This window comes from Mus caroli, unplaced genomic scaffold (assembly GCF_978045245.1).
Source record: "Mus caroli unplaced genomic scaffold, Mus_caroli_1 scaffold_7, whole genome shotgun sequence".
NCBI classification, from domain to species: Eukaryota; Metazoa; Chordata; class Mammalia; order Rodentia; family Muridae; genus Mus; species Mus caroli.
Window position 1 is genome coordinate 86503704 of NW_028227262.1, and position 25665 is coordinate 86529368.

A 25665-nucleotide genomic window follows, 5' to 3' on the forward strand; every position below is an offset into this window, starting at 1 on the left:
CATAAACAGTAGTACCTTTCATGAAACTTTGGATCCTTTACTACTTTCACAAAAGGAAAAGGTCCAGGGAAAACTTATTCTACAAAAAGAAACTTCTTAGGATGTTTATATTGCAATAACTTGCCCATTGCTACTTTATAATTGCAAATGTTATAAAATCAGACTGTGAATGTCATATATGAGTCAGTTACATGAAAGGGTGACATGTGTGCAATGTTTCTTCTTAGTTATTTAGCACATTCTTTGTTTAATTCTATGCTTGATTGTCCAATGATGCAATTTTTAAGTATAATGTGTCACACTGTATATTAAAGGGGCAAATTGAATAGCACATTAATTATAACTAAGCAATATTTATATTTAAAAATTCATGATGATGAATTATAATCTTCTAGGTCATTTCACTCTACTTGAGGGATGCTCATGATGACTAACTCTTTGTCAGATGAGTTAGTGGGAATTTCTTAAATCTCCTGCAGTCATTTTCTCAGATGATTGTTTTTGCAGTATAGAAGCTTATTAACTCTGTGAGGTCCATTCAAAATATGTGGGCCTTAAAGTGTCCTCTATAAGGGTCATGTTCAGAAAGTCTTTTCCTGTGCCAATGAGTTCAAGCTGATTCCCTGATTTTACCTATATCAAATCGAGTACATATAGTTTTATGTTGATGTCCTAGATTCTTTTGATGTTGAGTTTCTGCAAGGTGATATATATGGATCTATTTTCATTCTTCTACATATAAGACCCACTTAAACCAGCACCATCTGTTGAAGATTCTGCCTTTTCTCCAGTATGCATTTTGGGTTTCTTTTTCAAAAATTGCGTGTCTGTAGGTGTGTATAATTAAGAATGAATCTCCACTTCTATTCTAGTAATCACCATGTCTATTTTTATGTCAATATATTCAGTTTTTATTACTATGGTTATATAATACAGTTTGAAGTCTTGGATGGTGATATCTTCAGCTGTTCTTCTATTATACAGGGTTATTTTAGCCATCCTGTGGTTTCCCCCCCCCCCCCACGGAGTGTAAGATTGATTTTTCAATTTCTTTAAAGAATTGTGTTGAAATTTTGATACAGATTGGATTCTCATAGAATCAACAATTTATTTCATTGATATTTTTATATTGTTGTTGTTTTATTTCATTGATGGCATGACTGTCATTGATTATATCATCGTACATATTCCTTTGTTTGTGAGGTTATTTCTTGTTTTCTTAAGCTTTTAAGTGTGTCATTTTGTTATATTTTGGGGCTATCTCATCTTTTATTGCCTCTTAGAGATGCCCTCTTTGTGTTATACAGGTTTGTTTATGATGCAATTTCATTTTCATTAAGTCTTAAAACAGTTCTTATTTTAAATTTTGATTGATTTTTATTAGATATTTTCTTTATTTACATTTCAAATGTTACCCCCTTTCCCAGTCTCCCCTACGCCCCACTGAAAACCCCTATCCCATCCTCCCTCCCCTTGCTTCCATGAGGGTATTGCCTTATCCACCCACCAAATTCCCTCCTCTGCCTTCAATTTTCCCTACACTAGGGCATCCATTGAGCCCTCACAGGACCAAGGGCCTCTCTTCTCATTGATGCCAGACAAGGCAATCCTCTGATACATGTGCAGCTGGAGCCATGGATCTCTTCAAGTGTGCTCCTTGGTTGGTTGTTTAGTCCCTATGGGCTCTGGGGGCATGGGGGTGGGATCTGGTTGGTTGATATTATTGTTCTTCCTATGGGGTTACAAAACCCTTCACCTCATTCAGTCCTTTCTCTAACTCCACCATTGGTGACCTCATGTTCAGTCCAATGGTTGGCTGAGAGTATTCTCCTCTGTATTTCTCAGGTTCTGGCAGAGTCAGGTTGGGTTATCTCACTCAGGATGATATTTTCTTGTTCCATCCATTTGCCAAAGAATTTCATGAATTCATTGTTTTTAATAGCTGAGTAGTATTTGATTGTGTAAATACACCACATTTTCTGTATCCATTCCTCCATTGAGGGACATCTGGGTTCTTTCCAGCTTTTGGCTCTTATGAATAAGGCTGTTATAAACATAGTGGAGCATGTCTCCTTATCACATGTTGGGGCATCTTCTGAGTATATGGCCAGGAGTGCTGGGTCCTCAGGTAGTACTATGTCCAATTTTCTGAGGAACCACCATACTCATTTTCTTCAGCTGTAAAATCAGGACACCGAGACAGAACTAGAGGTAAAAACTGCAAGGCTGGGTCCTCATGTAATACTTACTATGTCCAATTTTCTGAGGAACCACCAGACTGATTTCCAGAGTAGTTGTACCAGCTTGCAATCCCGCCAGCAATGGAGGAGTGCTCCCCTTTCTCCACATCATCAACAGCATCTGCTCTCACCTGAGTTTTTTAATTTAGCCATTCTGACTGGTGTGAGGTGGAATTTCAGGATTGTTTTAACTTTCATTTTCATAATGACTGAGGATGTTCAACATTTCTTTAGGTGCTTCTTGGCCATTCGATATTCTTCAGCTGAAAATTCTTTGTTTAGCTCTGTACCCCATTTTTATTAGGGTTATTTGATTCTCTGGAGTCTAACTTCTTGAGTTCTTTGTATATTTTGGATATTAGCCCTCTACTGGATGGTTGGTAAACATTTCCTAATCTATTGGTTGCCATTTTATCCTATTGACAATATCCTTTGCCTTACAGAATCTTTGCAGTTTTATGAGGCCCCATTTGTCGATTCTTGATATTAGAGCATAAGCCATTGTTGTTCTGTTGAGGAAATTTTCCCCTGTGCCCATGTGTTCAAGACTCTTCCCCACTTTCTCTTCTATAAGTTTCAGTGAATCTGGTTTTATGTGGAGGTTCTTGATCCACTTAGACTTGAGCTTTGTACAAGGAGATAAAACTGGGTTGATTTGCATTCTTCTACATGCTGACCTTTAGTTGAACCAGCACCATTTGCTGATAATACTGTCTTTTTTCCACTGGATGGTTTTTAGCTCTGTTGTCAAATATCAATTGACCATTTAATATTGAGTGGTTCAGTTTCTATGAGTTTGTATACTTTCTGCCATTGTTATGCTAGATCCATTTGGTTTATGATCATATATAACTCCTGCATTTCTTTGTTTAATTTTGGTCTGTATGACCAAATAATGGTAATTGTCAAATATTGAAATCACATATTACCATTGTGTTGGGATCAATATATGATTTTAGTTGTGGTGATTTTTTTGTGGACTTGGATTTACGTTTGTTTGATGTAATCCTAGTAGGTTTTTCTCTTGATAGGTAAGTAATGCTCTTCACTATCTCTTCTGTTTAGTTTTAGCATTAAGTCTATTTTGACAGATATTCACTCTTCTTGCTTTTATTTCTGTGGAATACACTTTTCTATTCTTTAACCTAAGACTATGTCTATCCTTAATAGTGTGACCTATTTCTTGGATGTAGTAGAAAGATAGATCCTATTTTCTAATCCAACCAGTTATATTTTAATTTAGTAATAGACATGAATAATATTGAGAATTATTATTGAGGAGCATATATTAATTGTTGTTATTTTCTTGCTGTGTTATACTGGTGTCTCACAACTCCTCTTTTAATTTGCTTTTTTGGGGGTTATTCATCTCTTATGTACTCTTGGATGTAAATAGCATTCTCTTTAGAGTTAGATTTGTGGACAACATTTTCTTAAATTTAATTTTATGCTGAAATGTTTCTCTTTCTTTGATGATATTGATAGTTTGCAAAGTATGCTTTTCTGCTTTGTTGTCTGTATTGTCTCAGGACTTGTCCAATATTTGACCAGGCTCTTCCATTGAAAAGGAGTCATTCTAATTGGCCTAACTTTATATGTGACTTGGTGTTTTTTTCTTTTGAAGCTTTTAGTGTTCTTTCTTTGTTTTATACACTTATATGTCTTAAGGAGTTTCTTTTTTCATTCTGTACATTTTATATAAACTATCATCTTGAACTTGGTTAAAAAAAAAAAAAACTTTCTTACATTGCAGAAATTTCCTTCAATGATTGTCTCTACTCTGTCATGTGTCTTTGATCTATACTCCTTCTCTTCTTCTATACATATTTTATTATGAATATTTTTATATTTTTAAAGTATTATTTTTACTTTATATCCAGATTGCAGCTTTCTCTCCCTTCTCTCCTCCCAGTCCCTCCCTCTTACCTCCCACTCCCCATCTACTGCTCCTTCTTTTCTCCTTAGAAAGCTGGAGGTCAATAAGTCTTGGTATACCATGTTGCAGTAAAACTGTGTGTCCTATTAAAGGTAGACAAGGCATCCTCTTAAGAAGAAAGAGGTCAAAAAGCAAGCAAATGAGTCAGAGATAGATCCTATGCTAGCTGTTTGGATTCTCACATGAAGTCCAAGCCCCTCAACTGTTACATATTTGCAAACAGTCTATATCATAGCATCCTATGAATGCTCTGTGGTTAGCAGTTCAATCTCTGTGAGCCCCTATGGGCCCAAGTTAGTTAATGAGGGTTGTTTTTTTTTTTTTTTTTTTTTTTTTTTTTGTAGTGTCCTTAACCCATTTGTCCCCCTCCAATACTTCCTTGCTCTCTTCTCCTGGATTCCCTGAGCTTGCCTAATGTTGGCTATGGGTCTCTGTATCAGTTTCCATCAGTTTCTGGGTGAGGCCTCTCTGATTACAAATATATTAGGTTCTTGTTTGTAAGTATAGGAGAATACCAATAATAGTGTTGGGGCTAGAGTTCCTCTCATGGCATGGGTATCAAGCTGGATCAGTCTTTAGTTTATTGTGAATAAACCTGTTGTAAACAGAGTTGAGCAAGTGTCCTTGTGGTATGGTAGAACATCTTTGACTATATGCCCAGGAATGCTATATCTAGGACTTGAGGCAAATCTATTTCTAATTTTCTATAAAACTGCCAAATTGATTTCCAAACTGGCTGTCCAAGTTTGCACTCCCACTAGCAATGAAAGGGCATTCCCCTTGCTCTATGATCTTACTAACATGAATATAATAACCTGTAATTTGGCTTCTGCAGAAGGACTTCCAAAATCATGTGATATTCTCTTTGTTAAATAGCCATATAAGTCCACAGGACTACTACAGTAGAAAGAATTAAATTGAAGGATGTTAATTGTTAAAACTAGGTATGTCAGATTTCCACATTGTTACAAATGCATTTTTAATTAGTATTCTAAAGTATCTAGAGAGCGGGTCTCACTATATATTACAGACTGGCCTTAAAACTCCTATATAACCTAGGTTAAGTTCAAGCTTGAGGTTGAACTCCAGTGGTTGGCTCATAAACATATGCCACCCTATCTGACAAATATTTCTGTTATAGAAGTAATCAATATCCACATTCTGACATGTAGGAAGGATTAATATTTACATATATACTTACTGTGTTTATATTAATAGTGAGTCACATAGGTGACAGTGTAGGTTATTACTTTTTCACCCCAAATATCATGTGCAGTGTGCAATTTTTTCATTACTAATATAATTTCCAATAGTCCATTATCTATCTCAAAACTTTACTTAAGTTATGTGGTATTTGTGTAGATCATTAGTAACCCTCAATAAATCTGAAAATATTAATTTTTCTACTCTGCATTTATGTAGATCAATACTATTTAATAATATTGTTTGCAACTGTTATTTTTCATATGACTTGAAACAAGTTTTTAATAGACAAAGTAGGAAGAATAACATTGATTTTTATTTGTGAAACTATGATAATAATTATATAAGAAAAATAATGTGAACCAATTAACAATACACCTTCCTATGCTGAGCATTAGTTTGGAATTTAGACACTATTGGAACTCATAAGGACCCATTTCAGACAAAAATTAGAGAGATGGTTCCAGAGTTGAGAGTATCCACTCTTCCAGAGGACTAGGCTTTTGTTTCCAACACCCACGCAGCTGCTTTGAGCACTCTGAAACTCCTATTTCAGAGAATCTGATCCATTTTTTAGCCTTTGTGAGTATGTGGGACACATACAGGTGAAAACATATATGCAAGTAAAACAATCACACACATAAAATGTAGGCATATTTTTGTTTACCATGTAAAGGTTATCCTTGTATTATCAAATGTTAATTTCTTATATCTCACCCCCAAATCATTCCTTTTAATTTTTTGCAATGAAAATTAGCAATTAAAAGCATAGCTCTGTAGAACCTCTGAAAGTTGTTTTTAAACATTTGGCAGGATAAACATGTTTGCCCAGAACATTATCTGCTCAAAAGATTAACATAGGCCAAACTTTGTATAGTAGGCAAAACATTTGATATGAAAGACGAGATTCCATTTGCTTAAAAATACAGAAGTTTCAAAAGTCTATGAATATTTACACATGGTCCAAATTAGTTTTGTATCATAGAACCTTAAAATAGTTCACAACTGAACTGTATTGTGAGATTATTGAATTCCTCGTGAGAGTGTGCTACAGGATTTTTAGAAAAGAAAAAAAAATGCTTCTTTCATTAATGGCAATGTCATCAGCAATCATGTCAATTGTTCTGAATAAAGAAATTTACTATAAGGAATACTTTCATAGCTGGCAGCATTTAAGATTGATACACTAAATGATAAAACAGCTAAATATATCTAAATATATATGTATGCCAGCATTTTATAATTATTATCTTTTATCCACTTCACAAAAATTATATGAGACAATATTAAGGTGATCCTATCCAGAGTTTTGAAAACTAATATAGGAGCTCCCCATAGTGAACATAGAAGCAACTTTTATATGTGGTATTTGAACTGTACAGGTAGATTCTAACTCTCCAATTTATTTCCTTGCTTTTAAGTACAATGCCAAAATAATCGATGCTCCTCTTCCCATATGATCCTGAATATGTTAGGTAATTACTTGACCACCTCTTGTAATAGAAAAGTTAAAAACTGTATACATTTGATCCTTGGTCCCTTTGTAAGTAGAGCTGTACTGCCTCTTATGAATGATGTAAACAAATGACTTTACTACGAAATCAAATTGTGACTTCATAATAATAACTCCAACTAGAGTTTTATTATTTACATGATTGTTCTGACATCTAATATGGATTACTGATTCTGGGAATAACCTGGTAGAGATGTATTAATAGCTCTTGGACTTCTTTATTTAAAACCATTTATTCTCTCTCTTTCAAACCCTGTTTGAAATCAGGGTTTTGCACTCCACTAGATAGTCAGATATTAGTTTGTCTCTCATGATCTAAAGCATATTGTTTCCTGACCTACTATGTTATGTAAACACTCTTTAAGATCTCTGACTTCATATTAGGAAACAAGTATATATTAGAAAATAGTTTATTAATAAGACCATTATAGATACTACTGCTCACCATAATTTTCAATAGAATATCCTTTAATATATTATTATCAATTATTTTAAACCAATGTTTCTAATGATATTCAACACAGTACCAACTATGCACATCTTTAAAAATAGCACTGTGAGAAAATAAAATAAGACATTGTTTGGGATGGTGAAATTTTGTTATGTGTTCTAAAAAGACTTTTGTCTGGATCTAGATGACACATGCTTAGGCCATACATTCTGTTTCTGTAAGGGCAAACTTTGAGGAGTCATCAATATAAATAGCTAGTGTAAAAGGAAATAAAAAGATCCATTCAGCCGGGCATGGTGGCGCACTCCTTTAATCCCAGCACTCAGGAGGCAGAGGCAGGCAGATTTCTGAGTTCGAGGCCAGCCTGGTCTACAGAGTGAGTTCCAGGACAGCCAGGGCTACACAGAGAAACCCTGTCTCAAAAAATCAAAAGAAAAAAAAAAAGATCCATTCAGTGAAAACATAGCATCAATTCAAATTTCCAGGACACAATATTATTTCACCATAAACCCACAGAATCTTAGACTCAATTTGTATACATACTGACATGTTGTTTTCATTTGCTTTTTGGTTTGTTTTGTTGTTTTTTTTTTAATTTTAGTTGTTTGACAATTTCCTTTTTTATTTTTATTTTTTGGTTATTTTCATTATTTACATTTCAAATGTTATTTCCTTTCCTGGTTTCTCCCTGGAAAGAAGCTATCCTATCACCCTTCCTCCTGCTCCTATGAGGGTTTTAGCACACCCACCCTCTCTTCCCGCCCCACCCTGGCATTCCCCTACACTGGGGAATCAAGACTTCACAGGACCAAGGGCCTCTCCTGTTGATGCCCAGCAAGGTCATCCTCTGCTACATATACAACTGTAGCTATGGCTCCCTCCATGTGTACTTTTTGTGTGTATGTAATGCTTAAAATAAAGGAATAGACTGCTGTATCATTATGACTATTATGATGCCCTGAGAATCATGCTTGGATAAACTAAAACCTCAAATTAAATTTCTGTGTTGTTTGTTTTCATTGTTTAGATATTAAATAAGTGATTAGATTTTTTTTTTATTTTCCATGGGTCATGAGATTCACTTTTGAGATTTAATTCTCTGATGTGTATATTTTATCAGTTGTATAACAGATAGGGGAACATTCACTCTATTAGAGAAATAAAAATCTAAAAGAGAATGTTTAATATAACCATGAGATTACTAGAAAGAATATTTGATATATTAAATTGTAAATATTTTAAATCGCTGTTTTATAATCATTATACAATTTATCGTCACAAATTGGTTCAATCAGTATAGTTCTCAAGGCAGCAAGGGGTATGTGTACGCATGCTACTATTACTCCTATCCAAGAAACTGTCTACAATTGACAACTGCTTGTAAAGAAAAAAAAACATAGTTTTCTCCAATGGAGTCTCAATAGGTATAGAAGAAGATGATCTACACAAAACAAATTCAATGATATGTTTGTAGGGTTCTTTTCTGACATTGCTTTGTTCAAGCTTATTTTAACCATGATGATTGATTATATATTGTGGTTTCTGATTTTGTGTTTTTATGGACTTTGTTTGTTTGCACTTCTGTTTTTGTGTGTATAAGAGAGAAAGAAAGGTTTACTATACTATATATTGTAGTTTTGTGTTTGCAAATTATGGGGAAGATAATATTTTTTAGTATTTATAAACAAAAAGATAGTGTGTGTGTGTGTGTGTGTGTGTGCATGTGTGTGTGCATGTGTGCACATGAAGATGAGAAAGATCAAATTGCCAATTAAACTAAGGACATATAAGAAACACATAAAGAAATGTTATTAGGCAAAATAATAATAAAAAACAAATTAAATTGCTTCAACAGAGATACGCACTGTGATTAGAAAAAGATTTTCTTGGAAACTATATAATTGTTAAACAAAACCTCAAAGTCAAGATGGGGCACTTGGAACTCCTACATAGCTACTGGTATGAAGACTTGATAAGTAAGTTGATAATATAATGATGAGTTACATAGAAAATACAACTCACCAGTTTTTAAGCAGTCCTTGCTGTTTTACAAGCTAAATTTCTGGGAAAGTCAGTGAAAGTGAGCAATTATTTTAAGAATGTGATCTTTAAGTGTTTAGTCATGGGGGGAAAGGGTTGTAGCTCTTATTGTGGAAAGAGGAAGTAATAGTTCATCATGACCATACAAAAAACAGAAAACAAAAAATGTGAAATATTAACTTAGCTCAAGAAGATTTAGACACCATGGAAGTCGTAACATGTATCCCAGTTAAGTCTCAGAATATATACACATGGATACACAGGAAAAATATCCAGATTATTCGTGACAATTCTATAAGTATTTTATGTTAAGTGAATTTCATTCCCTGAAATTCTTTCATATTAACTATCATCCCATTGTCATGTTTACATGTCAACAAATAACAAAAAAATAATAATAAATCCTTGAATAATGTGTGTCACTAGCACCACTACCTATGCATGTTGCTAGAGATTAATTGTTATACAATGACAATAAGAGCTTCATTGCATCATTTAGACAAAGATGACTGTGGATGAGAGAAGCAAAGATAGTTTTGGAAATTGCTCAAGATTCTGTGTGACACTTAGCATATAGAAATCTAGAAAACACAACAGTAGACTTGATCTAGAAAGAAAGATTCATATTCCAGTGGTTACAAAAGTGGGAATCATTTATTTCAGGTAGACAAAGTTGTCCTTCAAGGAATGACTCTTCTACCCCTGGTGTTGAGAAGAGTCTGCAGCAGAAGTATTACATGAGTATTCAGACTTAGCTACACAAATACATGCAAAGAAGAAAAAGGAGGAGACCATTGCTTCATCAGAAAAACAAGCACTTTTTTTTCCCTGGCTTCATGTCTTTGGATATGTACCACCTTGGGGAAATGTATAAAACTGTTTAATATGTGGAACAGGCTTAGAAAACTAGAGATTTTAGTACAAAGAAATCAATTCACTGAAAGAATGCCCACGCGAGGTTGTTAGGACCTACGATAGCCATACAGAGAGACTTCTGAAAGAACCCCAAGCCATTGTTTCTGGCCTGCACTAACATCATGGGCTTGCACCTTCTCTAGGCCTGAGTCACACTGGGTATTACATTGAAACTAGAACACGGATGAAAATACTGATACAGAACAGTCTCAAGGTGATCGTTCCAAAAATACCCTTCCTTTCAAAAGTGAGCAGGTTATCCCAGGGTTTCTTTTTGAATGTTTCAGTTTAAAAAAGGTTTGTCAAGAAAATACTAGTGTTCAAAACATCTCTTAAAATGTCTTTTAAATGACAGGATATTTTAAATAGATTATTTCTTACAAAGTATAATTCAAAAGCTATCTTCCAAGAAAACATAACTATAAACGTCAAAATGCAAATGGAAAACATTACTCATTTCCTTGCATATTTTTCCATATCCTGGAGAGAGAAAAAAAAAAAAAAACCTTGTTTTGTGTGTCATGCTTGGGTATTTACAGTTGTAAAATATTCTAACAATAGAAACCAACATTCAATAGAAATCAAGCTGAATTCTACAACTAATCATTTTGTTTTATAATTTCCCAAGTATCATCCAGCCCATATAGCACATCCACATGAGTTTTGTAGCTCCTAGAGGATGTTGGGAACGCTAGGCAGCAAGATGCAGTGCCTTTTCTTCTTTAGCAGAATTATAAACACACACACACACACACACACACACACACAAAATACAAGAGAGCTTGTGTGATGTACATGTCTTCATTAGCAAAATCAACTAAGAACAAGCATAGCCAAACTTCAATAATTAAAGCTGGAAGGGGCAACTCAGGATTCTTCCCCAAAATGTAGAGCTCAAATATATTTTTATATTAGGCAATGCATGTTCAGTGTAGTTCTATTAATAGCAACTTAGGCAAATGGCATGCTAAAACTGCCATGTCATTTTCCCTTTGTTCATCTCATTTGTGCATGCTGATGGATTCTGTCTGATAGAGAATGCATGAGAAACAGCACGTGCACTGGGTTTGATAGTTTCATTACATCCACTGTACTGAATGTGAGTAGTTACTAGACCTGAACTTTCTCTAAGGACACGGTCAGTTGATACTCTTATTAAAAGAGCATGATGCTTCTATTTAGCTTTTTTGATCTATCTCCTATACACTTAAGTATGCAACATATTAGACCTTACATGTCAAAGACTAATATTTGCTACAAAATGAGAATCAAGCATTTTGGTTGGAGATTTATTTTGTAGATCCAATTGCCAAAGTCCACATATTTCAATATTTTCTTGAAAATCTAGTTGAGTTTGTAGCCAGAATTATATATATATATATATATATATATATATATATATATATATATATATATATATATGTTACAAAAAACAAACCTAACCAAACCAGTCCTTCTGTTTCTTAATTAAAAAAATCATGGTTTAATGAATGTAAAGTAAACCTAGATGTATATAAAAATAAATAAATATTTTGAAAATACAAAAAGGTGTAGCAAAAGAATATATATTTTAGAATATTATATCTTTGAAATATAAATGAAAAAATGTTCTTTATCCATGATGATAACTGAGTGTGCCATTTGACAAAATTATGCTGACTGTCACTTCAGTCTGTGATATTTTGACACTTTCTATATCAGTAGGAAAACAAAAACAAAACTAAAAAGCACATCCTTGTGAAGAGCCGAGCTGTGACTTTCTATCCCTTGTGATCTAGTGTAACTAAACATTCTAAAAACTAAAGAAATGGTCCTTCCCTCCCAATAGCTCCACAAGCTTGAATGTATGTAATAGAGAGACAAATGTATCTCAGGTTACATGCACACAAGCTTCATACCACTAACAAACATACCACCTAGTATAAGCTTTAAGTCTGTTCTGCTCTTTCTAGTAACTATGTAATCTAAAACTGTACAGTTCCTTCTTATACTTCTTCTAACCTACCTTATAATAACAGCATAAACCAAGAGCTATTTGACATTACTTTCTTGAAACCTCAATGCATATTAGCAAGTGATACAGAAAAAAAAATAGAAATAACTTATAGATTACATAAACCAGCAAGATCGTCCCACTCATTATACATGTATGTTTCCATAGAGAGATCAAAGTCTTCTGAACAATTCAACCTAGTAAGTCAACATACTCAAGCTGTCATTCTTAGAAATAAAATAAAAGCCCATAAGTCTTTGCTTAGAGCTAAAAATAAAAGTAGTAAAATGGGCATGACCACTCTTAGATACCACATAGAACAGTAGTCATCTCTATTGTTCATAGGGTATAGATTTTTCTATCCATCCTGCTGGCCCAGAGTCTGGAACTCTGTTGTATGTAAATTGTGGTGGAGAAAAACATTCTTCCTGCTGTATGTATGTAAGGAGATAGGTCCTCTGGGTGGCTGTCCAAATCTGCCTGTGAAGGTGGAGTGCTGTCGGGACAGAGATGCTGGGTCCTTTGGTTTTTCTGAGAACATGGGCAGTCCTTCTGGCTTAGCTGCTGGCTTCAGAAAGCTCTGTCCCATAGTTGTCCTCGAGTTCTGAGTCATTTCTGATGTGACGGCTTCGTGGTTTCCCCTTGTGTGTTTCATAACTCCTCCTAATTCCTTGTCCTTCAAGATATTGCTCAGACACAGACCTGGGAGTTGGCAGATATTCTTGTAGGGACTTGTCTGGTCAGCTGCAGAGTATCTAAAACGGTCCTCGGTGGGAGTATGTATTGCTTTTCTGTCCCTTGTGCTGTGACTTTGACTCATGGTTCGATTTCGGTGTGTAGTCTGTGAAAGAAACAGAAAAGAAAAACCATCTTATAGTGTCCTGTGTAGATAGAAATGATCATTTAAACCCTTATGTACAAACCTGAAGCTTCTCAATGAGTGTGAGCAACATAGCACAATTCCCCATGAAACTGAATCCCAGAGCATCATAATAATCTAGACAGTATTAAATGGTCAAGTGACATGAAATGGCATTTTGAGTTTTGAATCCTAGAGTTTTATCTTAACACTTTGTGGCTGTGGGGTAATTGATTAGTAGAAATGGCCACTATTTATTCATGAATATAATTCCTTAGCAATGTACACAGATAGTAAAATGTACCCAATGTCCATAATTACCAGATGTAAGATTTCTTGTACCTATAAGATAAACCTATTATTAAAACAATTGAAAGAAAGAAAGTCACTTCAACAATGATCAGTAGAATAGAAGAATGATCAGCACATGGTTTGTTTAGATGTAGTTTATCCTTTAAAAGGAGGACAAATTGCATACTGTCTTCCTTTCCTGAAGTAGCTGAAAGATCACTGGGCAGTGGTGGTGCATGCCTTTAATCCCAGCACTTGGAAGGCAGAGGCAGGTAGATTTCTGAGTTCGAGGCCAGCCTGGTCTACAAAGTGAATCCCAGAACAGCTAGGGCTACACAGAGACACCCTGTCTTGAAAAAACAAAACAAAACAAAAACAAAAAAGAACCTTAAAGATCTGCATGGAATCAAAATGTCACTCATTTAGTCTTGTTATGGACTAAGCAAGTATTACAAGCTGACATTCACACTCTTCTGAATCCCACAGTGTTACAGAAACTATATGGAGATAGAAACAGAAACTAGCTGCACTATTATTTTCTGGAATAAAACAAAAGAACAAAAAGGATATGACATCTCTAAAAAGAACAGAAAATTCATGAGAAGCAGATGAGGAAGGATAGAGCAGAACTGTGGAGATTGTGGCATGATGGGACATCTGCAGATGGACCTAGTGAAATTTCCAGTAACTTAATATGTAAATGATGTACAGTAGGGTTAAGTACTCATTGAAAATCAAATCTGCAAATCTTGTATCTGTACTGATCTGAAAATGCTTATACAGCTGTCATTTTGTTGAATAAGGACAGTCACTACTTTTACATTAAGCAATGTGAAATCAAAGTCTAGCTATCATCTACAAAGCCCATCCTTCTATTCTCACTAAAAGCACTGTTGTCTGGCTTAACACCTGAGGACTGTCTTGTGTCTCCTTTCTTTCTTTTTTTCTTTCTTTCTTTCTTTCTTTCTTTTTTTCTTTCTTTCTTTCTTTCTTTCTTTCTTTCTTTCTTTCTTTCTTTCTTTCTTTCTTTCTTTCTTTCTTTCCTTCCTTCTCTCTCTCTCTCTCTCTCTCTCTCTCTCTCTCTCTCTCTCTCTCTCTCTTTCTTTCTAATATAGAATAGAGTTTATTCAGGGCATGGATATAGAAATTAAGAGGCTTTTTTTGGTTGTGAGAACATGTATCCAGAAGATGTTCCAACCGGTAAGAAGGACACATGCTCCACTATGTTCATAGCAGCCTTATTTATAATATCCAGAAGCTGGAAAGAATCAAGATGTCCCTCAACAGAGGAATGGATACAGAAAATGTGGTACATTTACACAATGGAGTACTACTCAGCTACTAAAAGGAATGAATTTATGAAATTCCTAGGCAAATGGATTGGCCTGGAGGGCATCATCCTGAGTGAGGTAACCCAATCACAAAAGAACTCACACAATATGTACTCACTGATAAGTGGATATTAGCCCAGACTTAGAATACCCAAGATATAAGATACAATTTGCAAAACACATGAAACTCAAGAAGAACGAAGACCAAAGTGTGGACACTTTGCCCCTTCTTAGAACTGGAAACAAAACACTCATGGAAGGAGTTACAGAGACAAAATTTGGAGCTGAGACAAAAGCATGGACCATCTAGAGACTGCCATATCCGGGGATCCTTCCCATAGTCAGCTTCCAAACACTGACACCATTGCATACACTAGCAAGATTTTGCTGAAATGACCCAGATATAGCTGTCTCTTGTGAGACTATGCTGGGGTCTAGGAAACACAGAAGTGGATGCTCACAGTCAGCTATTGGATGGATCACAGGGCCCCCAATGGAGGAGCTAGAGAAAGTACCCAAGGATCTGGGGGGTCTGCAACCCTATAGGTGGAAAAACAATATGAACTAACCAGTACTTCCCGGAGCTCGTGTCTCTAGCTGCACATGTATCAGAAGATGGCCTAGTCGGCCATCACTGAAAAGAGAGGCCCATTGGTCATGCAAACTTTATATGCCTCAGTACAGGGGAATGCCAGGGCCAAGAAGTGGGAGTGGGTGGGGGACTTTTGGGATAGCATTTAAAATGTAAATGAAATAAATACCTAATTAAAAAATGAAAAAAAAGTAATTAAGAGGGTAGTAGAGGCAGAGAGAGAGAGAGAGAGAGAGAGAGAGAGAGAGAGAGAGAGAGAGAGAGAGAGAGAGAGAGAGAAAGCAGCCATGAGCATGTGGAGGGGGGAGGGAATAGGGACAGAGGAGCAAGAGAACAAAAGAATAACATGAGCATGTCTCCTTTTTTTTATGCTTCTGAATACCTAGTGCTTACAGCTATTCTGATAATTCACCACCAATAATTAAATATTTCCTCACATCTCCTTGTGTCTACCCACTTGCCTGGAAATGCCAGGCATTTAACAGACATTTTTAAATAAATTTATGTTTGAGATTATATTGTATAATGTTATTTGTTATATATAACACAGCAGGAAATCTTCTAATAATTATCTCACTGTATTGTCATTTCAGCCTTTGAGGTCATCATTACTAAAATGTTTTCTGCTGTGTTATTATTTCTATTAATTGCGTTCTTTTGCTTTAGGTTAGTCACATCTATGCTCTTTTGTATGTGCTGCAATGTTGTCAATGATTTGACATTCTTATTTTGTATCATGATCTTAGTACAGATACCTTCAGTCTCTTCCAGGATACCAAGAAGATCTGGGATATTATGCTAAGGATCTATTCTGGGAATAATAAAAAGCCCCATTAATTGGGGCGGGGACAAAAGCAGTAACACTTATCTTTATCTTTAAGGATCTCTCTTAGTATCTTTTCTTTTCTTCCTTTTTCTTTCCCTTTCTTGTCTACCATTGTTCTTTCCCACTGCTCTGGGACTTCCGTAAAAAGTAAGCTGTGGCTCTCTCCCTCTGTGGTATAACCTAAGATACTTAATAAAGTGTTGACTCTTTTACCACTGCAGTGCCATTCAGCCTTTGGGTTTAATTCCTGCAGCCAGATGCAGGCATATGGGCTCTCATTTTGAGTACTGAGTGAGAAATAGTATTTCCCATGGAAAGAGAGATTGGAAAACAAAGAGTAATAAAGCCAGCAGTAATGTGTCTCTTCCTACTAGTATTATTTTCATGACAAATCATAATTACATATATGTATGGGATACAATAAAAGGTTGTGATGTGTATATACAAAATTGAGAGTTTAAATTAAGATGAATGGCACATCCATTATCTATTGTTTCTGTTGTGATTTGTTTGTTCTCGTGTTTTACATGAGCTGCCTATGAAAGTAAAGCACACTGATGAAGATCTTGCTGACATTACATTAATAACACATTATAGTAAATAGCCATTATTCTCTTTATCTACTAGTATTAGCCTTTCTAGGATACTTCATCACATCTAATATATGGTTTTAGCGAACATACATAGAAGGTCAAATAGCAGAATCCCACAAGCAGAGTAAATGCTCATCCCGTAGTGCTTGCCAGGTAGTCTAGCTACATTGGATCTATCACAAAAATGTGCAAAATAAAATTAGAATTGTTTTCTCCAAACCATTGGATTATGCCACCTTTCTACAACTTAGCACTAAAGTAGTTGGATTATTATATATCCAGACAACACAGCAGAGTATTAAATGATTGAAAAGCATCTACTGGTGATATATATTATAAGCAAATCAGGTCTTTTCTCCACCCAACATTAATGCCTTTTTCATTTCCTCACTGGGACATATAGCCACAACTGCATGCAATAAAAGATGACTTTAATTTATATAAACTTTTGCATACTACTGTAAAGAAAAAAAAACAAGCAAATTTTGTGGTGCTAATTTAAAGTAAATGATGACTGGAAATTTGCCACCCAGTTTGTCTCAGTGTTTCAGATGTCTACAGTATTAATGCAGTATCACTCGCACCTGCCAAAAGATCTCTGTCAAAAGTGGAGAACAACATTTTTTATGAGTATAATGATGGCTATATAGAAGGCAATTTGACAGACTTGTCATATACTTAGCAAACAAACAAGACATTTAGCATCCCCATCCACTCATGGAACCTTTTGCAAGAAGGGGCAGAAAGTATGTGAAAGTCAGAGAAGTGTGTGTTTCAGGGAGAGCTGAGAATGCTGACTACAGGGCATGAAATAACTGTTGTATTCTAGAACTCACACAAGCTGTGGCTATCTACATGAGGTAGGGCCTGAAGCATCCTTCAATGGAAATGCGAAGCTTTCATTGGACCCCACTCTTCTCATTTATATTTATATACTGATAATGGCTGATGGTAAAGACATCTTCTTCTGTGGTCCATATGCTTCTGTTTCTTTAAACTAACACCATCCATTGCTCCTGTAAACAACCCCGACGAAAATCTTTATGTCGGCGGACATAGTAGAGATAAATTTAAAATGGGGTCTGCTTGAAATGACATAGTGTACTATCAAGAGTCGGAAGGCACAGAAAGGGTGGTAATATGTGTATTATTGAAATGCTCTGTATACAAACATTAGGGCTTTTTTTGCTTTCCTCTACAGATCCTTTAGACACTGGTTTTGTGGTTTTGTACTGTTTTATATTATTCCTGTGCATATGAACATATATGTCTCTGAGTATATGTCAGTTCATGTACCTTTTCTTTTAATTTCTCTTCTATTTGTTTTGTCCTATTTTGGTTTGTTTTTATTTTGTTTTATTATTATTATTTAGATGGGTTTTTGTTGCTGTTTGTTTTCTAACAAGAGGCAGAAAGGGTGTTGATTAAGATGGGAAGAGAGTATGAGAGGGTCTGCAGAATTTGGGGGAGGTAGAAGCCACTGTCAGAATATATTGTATAATTGCTAAAGAAAAATAGAGTAAAAGAAGAGAAATAAAATGTCATAAAACAAATTCTATAAAATCATATATGTCAATGAAAGATTACAGAAAAGAAGCCACCAATGAGCTTTTATATCTTGGCACTTCTTCCTCAAGCAAGAAAGCAATGGCCTTATTCTGAGTAACACTGGTAAAATCTCAGCAGTGTTTCACTGCAATCATTTTCCTTCAGTATGTCCCAATGATTAAAAAGTCCTGTGTTAGTTTTAATAATTTTATTCCATGTATATTTATATACTTTACCTCCTTTAGATGTCCTAAACTGTTTGGTTTGCACTTTAGAAGACAGTATGACATAAAAGACACTTAATACTAAATGTTGCCTCACCAATATCAAGTTTAGACTCCTTTTCTATCTTTAATTATTTTACATACAAAATGATTTTTATATCATTCATGAAAGACTTTTGTTCTTAAGTGATTAACCAAAACAAAACACACATGAATCATTTACTTTGTAGCTCAGTTAATGAAAGTCAAAATAAATCTTCGAAATAGTCCATACTTTTACAAGTCTTCAGAAGAGAGTCTATTACTATGGTCATTAGCTGGAATGGTTTGTTGACTATACATACTCTTCCCATTGATAATTACCCCCAATTAAAGTTAATACATTTGATAATCTATATAGGTTTTTAGTTTCTTCATTCTTAAGTTACCAAATACTACACACTCATACACACACACATACACACACACACACACACACACACAAAGTATATCTTTTTTGATAGACAGTAGATGAGATGAGTATAGATCTTTCAAAGAGAGATGCTAATCTTTCAAAGATTAATTCTGTAGCCTCTGGTATTTTTTGTTGTATCTTTCTCACAACACACTAGGAATATCATGTAAGTACAACATATACTCAGAAGAAAGAGCAAAGCTTTCTTAACCACCAAAGCAATATGACATTACATCAATCTATTACAGATCGGGGAATTTGTAACATAAATCTTTTAAATGGCATTTTGTCAATACTGTTGAACATGAATCAAAGATAAAAGATTGTGGAACAGCAGCTGTTAATCAATCTTCTTTCCCCAATACATAGTTTTGAGAGATGGAAGTACACTCCTTTGGTAATAATGAGAGCTTAGAAAATACTCCCATTAAAATATCTATAAGTTAGTCATCTGGTTTTTAAAATGATAGCGTTTTGTGCTATACTTTTTAAAACACTGTAAACACATTAGACTCTAAATGTGAGTGACAGGGATTAGATTAAACTCAGGTATATCAAAAGAAAACCTTGAGAATTCTAAGAGTAGCAGATACATATGAATCACAATCAAGTTTCAATAGCACTTAACATTATTTAAAGTATTAAAGTGATTTGAGTAGGTAACTTCATTAGTTCAAATTAAGCATTAAATGCACAACCTCTGGCATTATAATAAGTGAACATGGACCATAATATACCATCTCTGTTCATCTAAGTTAATGAAAATATATACATCTCAAACATCATACAATTCAAACGCTGTAGCTATGACTGAAGCACTGGAAAACATGGTTGCTGTGTGACAAGTAATTTGAAATAGAGAGTGTAGCAGAATATATTTATAGTTCTAGGACTGGAGGGAAATGCAGGACAAATCTGAATTAGAGGAAGCCTGGGCGCCATGGCAAACTCCTATCTCAAAAGAAGATACTATTGGTAAATGCATATACAAACAGGAGTACTCACTTAATAAAATATTGCGATGTATATTGCCATGCATATTAGCTTATTTTCTGTACTGTATGCTTATGAATTAAGAATCCTGAATTGTTCTTATCACACAATCTCAGGGTACATTAAATTATCTTGACGATTTTTTTACTTTACTTACAAATAATTTTCCACACATGAGCAATTTTGTACCAAAAATACATGCTAGACTTCCTTTCTAATACCATTAAGTGATAGTTTTATATTTAGTTCACTACATATTTTCAGAGCATCCACCACCTTCACAGTTATTTTCCCTGTCTGTGAAAGCAAAGTCTCCTCCCAATTTCAGAAAGGTCTCCTCTTACTGTTTCTAGTGGGTGCTAAAAATTGTCTTAATGGTATGCCCTTGGCACTGAGACAAAATAGATTGGCAGCACTTCCCACAACATACATCTGAAAGGAGACACACTTTAGAGACTGCTCTCTTGAGGTTTCCAAATGAATTTGTTGCGTCTAATATATTATTATAGGGCACAAACGTCTATATTGTAAATTTCAATCACACTAATTTTCTAACTATTTTTGGTGAATATCTTTAATAATAATTGAAATAAACATTAGCAGGTAGGTTAGAGTTGAAATTATTTCATGCTAAGGAAAAAAAGGAGCTGGGCATAAGTTACTGAAAAAATTATGTCTTCATAAAATTCCAAGCAGGTCTTGAATCTTGAATGAAACAAACAAATTATAGAACACTGCCACAACTATAACCACACATGCACACATATGTACACACACTCACATACACACATATGCCCCCCTCACTAAATAGTTGTTTAAGAAGAAAAAGCCCAGTATATGTCATTTTATCTCATTTTTAATCATTTATATCTATGAAAGATGCAAAATTAAACAAATAACACTTTAATATGTTTCTAAATACATCTTATGATTTGTGAGTGTCAGGTACTCTCTTAGGATTTATAATCATTTTTTAAATATCACTTTTACTTAACAAATCCATTTTACTAATAGATATTAGAAACATTTAAAAACAGAAATCTTACTTGGCTATAGCAATTAAAAAATGCATGTAATATGGTACATTTCATCTCCAACCTTCCTCCAAAGACTAAGGAATCAATGGAGTCCCAGTGAGAATAATTATACAGTGTCTGACTCAGTGTGCTAACAAAGACTGTAAACACAGAACTTTTCTTAATGCAAGAGAATAGAAGAAACATGCAAAGTTATGCCGAACTAAGAAACTCATTTGATTTTTCTCCATATAACATTTTGAGGAGATCCAATAAGGTACTCCTGAAATGTGCCTCATTCTGAGTCACTACCTGAAATATCGGTAACCTGGTCTGTTTGTTAAAGATATGTGATTATCCCTTTCCTTTCCGCACAGATGGAAAGACTCTCTGAAGCGGACTTGACATCTTCTGGGAAGTCCACACTGCTGCTGCTATCTGCATTTTGTTGTTGTTGTTGTTTTGATTTTTTGAGTCAGGGTTTCTCTGTGTAGCCTTGGCTATCCTGGAACTCACTCTGTAGACCAGGCTGGCCTCAAATTCAGAAATCAGCCTGCCTCTGCCTCTGCCTCCCAAGTGCTGGCATGTGCCACCACTGCCTGGCAAAGATTTTTTTCTTATATTTAATAAAACAGTAATCATCACTAGAACAATCATACCTTGTCACATTGTTTTACAGAGCAGTCTTTTTAAAATATAGTTATAAAATATGTTCTAAGCTTGAGGAAAGGCTCTGTGGAAGGATCAAAGCAGCAATATAAATTTGTAGGAAGACAAAGATGTACCTATACAGCTGTCTCCTGTGAGGCTCTTCTAGTGCCTGACAAATACAGAAGTGGATGCTCACAGCCATCCATTGGACAAAGCACAGGGTCCTCAATGAAGGACCTAGAGAAAGTTCACAAGGAGCTAAAGGGGTTTGCATCCTCATAGGAGGAACAACAATTCCAGTAACCTCAGAGCTCCCTGGGACTAAACCACCAACCAAAGAAAATACATGGTGGGACTCATGGCTCTAGTTGCATATGTAGCAGAGAGTGGCCTAGTCAGTCATCAGTGGAAAGAGAGGCCCTTGGTCCTGTGAAGGTTCTATGCCCGAGTATAGGGGGAATGCTAAGGCCAGGAAGCAGGAGTGGGTGATTTGGTGAGCATTGGGAGTGAGGAGGGGATAGGGGGCTTTTGGAGGGGAAACCAGGAAAGGGGATAACTTTTGAAATGTAAATAAGGAAAATATCTGATAAAAATAAATTTAAAAAAAAAAGAAAGTACATGGATTTTTTTTTAATTTTAATGTATGTGAGTGCACTATCACTGTCTTCAGACTCACTGCACATGGTTGTGAGCCACCACGTGGTTGTTGGGAATAGAACTCAGGACCTCTGGGAAAACAGTCAATTCTCTTAACCACTGAACTACCTCTCCAGCCACCACTACCTGTGTTTTCAGTGAATGAATCTGTTCTTGGTTATAAATAATACTTTTAAGGTTTTGGAAATAACCTACCACGGAGAGATTATCCACATGTCGTTATAGCTTTTCTTTTTCTTTTTCTATTTTGTTTCGTTTTATTTATTTATATTTCAAAAGTTAGTCCCCCTCCTGGTTTCCCCTCTGCCATCTGCCTATCCCATCCTCCATATCCCTGTTTCTATGAGGGTGCTCCCCCAAGCAACCACCCACTCCTGCCTTACCACCCTAGCATTCCCCTAAGCTAGGACATCAAGTCTTCACAGGACCAAAGGCCTCTTCTCCCATTGATGCCATATAAGACCATCCTCTGCTATTTATACAGCTGGAGCCATGTGTATTCTTTGGTTGGTGGTTTAGTCCCTGCCTGCACGATGAGTTCAAGTGATATGAAAAAGAAACCTTCTTAAAGACTGTACAAGTGAACAAGAGGCATGGAGGAAGAAAAGTCTCAGGTAAAGCCACTTGCTGAGCTCAATAACACTCTGAAATCCTTCAGGGGATACTAAATCATCTTGAGGAAATTTAGAACTCAAGGAGGGATAGAAGGCAGAACATTGCCAGCAAGTTAAAGGTTAACAAGGCTAAGCAAAGATGTGGTCCCAAGAAAGTTAGCATTTTGCTATTTTCATAAAGAGTGATAACATGTACCAGGTTCTCCTTGAACAACTGGGAATACACCCAACTGAAGCTAGAGTACATGAAATCAGAGTAGATCCAAATTCTGAAATAATAACAAGTTGTCTTCAAAAAACAAACAAACAAACAAACAAACAAACAAAATGTGTGTGTGTGTGTGTGTGTGTGTGTTGACCCACTCAGGATAATTCTCCATAGTTAAAATGGAATTTTACAAAGCAATTTCCAAGAGCAATTTCCAAGAGTTTAAAAGAGAACCCAGTGGTGGAGAGCTTTGTGATAAAGGACTTGGTGGCATGGGATACTTCCAAATGGCATATTCTCCCTCGTTATATGGTCACTGTATCTAGCATCCTTTTGTGTATGCATACATTTTGCAAGCTTCCATACTAGAAGGTTTCCATCTGCCCCAGCCCCAACTGGCGTTTAATGTCAGCTGCCCTTCATCATGTTTTTCTCTTTACCCTAGGTACCCATTCCCTCTCCTTTGCATACTCCTATTTTAGTTTACCTTTATCTTTTCATAACAATATATTCTTTTTACCCTCCTCTTCTGATCACCAACTGTGTACTTGACCACCAACCAAACAGTATACATGGAGGGACTCACGGCTCTAGCCACATATGTAGCAGAGGTTGGCCTTGTTGGGCATCAATAGGAGAAGAAACCCTTGGTCTAGTGAAGGCTCAATGTCCCAGTGTAGGAAAATTCCAGGGTAGGGAGACAGAAATGGGTGAGGGGGGGTTGAGGTGTCACCCTAACAGCATCAGGAGGAGGGGTATGAGATAGGTGGCTTCCAGGGGAGGAAATCAGGAAGGGTTTGAAATGCAAATAAAGAAAATATCCAATAAAAAATTAATTAAAAAAGATAGCATATTTGAGAGAGTGTCAGGGAAGATATAGGAGCAATTGAAGGGGAAGAATGTAGGAAAGAAATGTTGTAAATACTGTATTCATAGATGAAATTCTCAAAAATAATTACATGAATATTAATATATTCACATATAGTCTTTCTGATATGGAAATTCCATGTTTGAGTTAATTTGTTATGTTTTATTAATTGCCATTTATTCATTCTGGTTTAACTTATTGGGTAAAATATAGTAATGTACTATGCACAATATGCAACCAGATTTCTCTGAGAAAATCTCACTAAAAATATATAAGTAATTTGTTCCTATTTTGTAATCTAAATTATTTAGTCAAAGAGAGTTTAAGAATTATGATAAATGTAAATCCACAGAATATATTGGTATCTCAAGTGTACTTAAGAGTGATGTTAAAGTCACACCATAAATAGATACTTGTATGTCTGAATTATATCTCACTCTTGTCCCAAGAATAACTTTCAGTGGAAAGAATTGTTGAAATGAGGCACTATGTCAATGAAAGACATTCCTGGAATCTCTGATCCTGGTTCACAATATTATCTTGAGAGAATTCAGCTATTTTAAGAGTCTTCTTATGTTCAAAACAATGCCACATGATATATCTTTTAAAAAGGATTTTTACATCCCCATACAGGCTGTTGTAAGTATTATTTGCCTCTGCTATCTTTTAGAAACTTGTACAATTTAAGGGCTACTGGACAAAACTAAAATTCTGGGGATGTGCATAGGGCAATGAAATTATGACTACAAAAACTTATATTTTCTGCTGATGATCTGGTGACTTGATGCTAGATAAAAGCCCTTCAAAGCTTTTGCAACTTCAAAAGAACATCATGAATGTGTACATGGAAATATAAAATATGCAGGGGATTTAAAATGAACTAATATCCATTTTTCTCTCTGGCTTTTCTGAAATGTTTTCATACCAAATAAATAATAAGATACAGCAAAAGAAAAGAAAAGAAAAGAAAAAAACAGAAATCATGGTATGCAAACTTATGGTCAAGATATCATTGCACATATGTTATAAACATTCTTTAAAAGAAGCCTGAAATTTCAAAACGCACACTTTCACTCCATAAAGAATTGTGCCTTGAAGATAAGAGGTTTACTTAATAATAGCAATTTTTAAATAACTAACCTTTTTTTCCTACTTATGATGAATTTTGTGGGTGTTAGAAACAACTTATTATAGAGTGCAAAAAGAAATTATGAAGCTATTTTTCCTCTGAAAGCCCCTCTTTATCAAAGCAAATCATTTTCCTTACAATTTCAGAGTAACCTCAGAAAGGCTGCTTAACAAAGAAAAAACAGATGGGCCAACAGCTTCAAAGTTAGTCATCCTGAAAAAGATCTAAAATTGATTTTTAAATAGAAAGAAATCAACAAAGCATAAAATATAATGAGAGTGAGATGAAATATATAAATTGCTAAGATCCAAATAATTATGTTCAATTATTTTCATTTTATTGGTGTCAATCACTGTCATTTTAGTAATTTAGAATACTAAACTCTCACTCACTGAAAATATGAACGTTTCCATTTCTTGATTTAATAGTAAAGAATGTATGATAAAATGAAGGTTACAATGAGAATGTATTTTAATTCTTTGATTTTTATACAGAAAATAGCATCTAGATTGTATTAATG

The 25665-nt window shown here is 35.1% G+C and overlaps 1 protein-coding gene across 2 annotated transcripts in view; it reads right to left on the minus strand.

Annotated features, from left to right (window-relative positions):
- Positions 1-11757: 11757 nt before the first annotated feature.
- The window catches only part of Ccser1 (coiled-coil serine rich protein 1), a 1169843-nt gene continuing 1155935 nt past the window's right edge, over positions 11758-25665 (minus strand). For both annotated transcript variants that reach the window (XM_029478490.2, XM_021165504.3), the window contains exon 11: positions 11758-13132. In XM_029478490.2, coding sequence (XP_029334350.1) covers positions 12650-13132 — 483 coding nt within the window. In that variant the 3' untranslated portion in view covers positions 11758-12649. The remainder of the gene's footprint in view (positions 13133-25665) is intronic.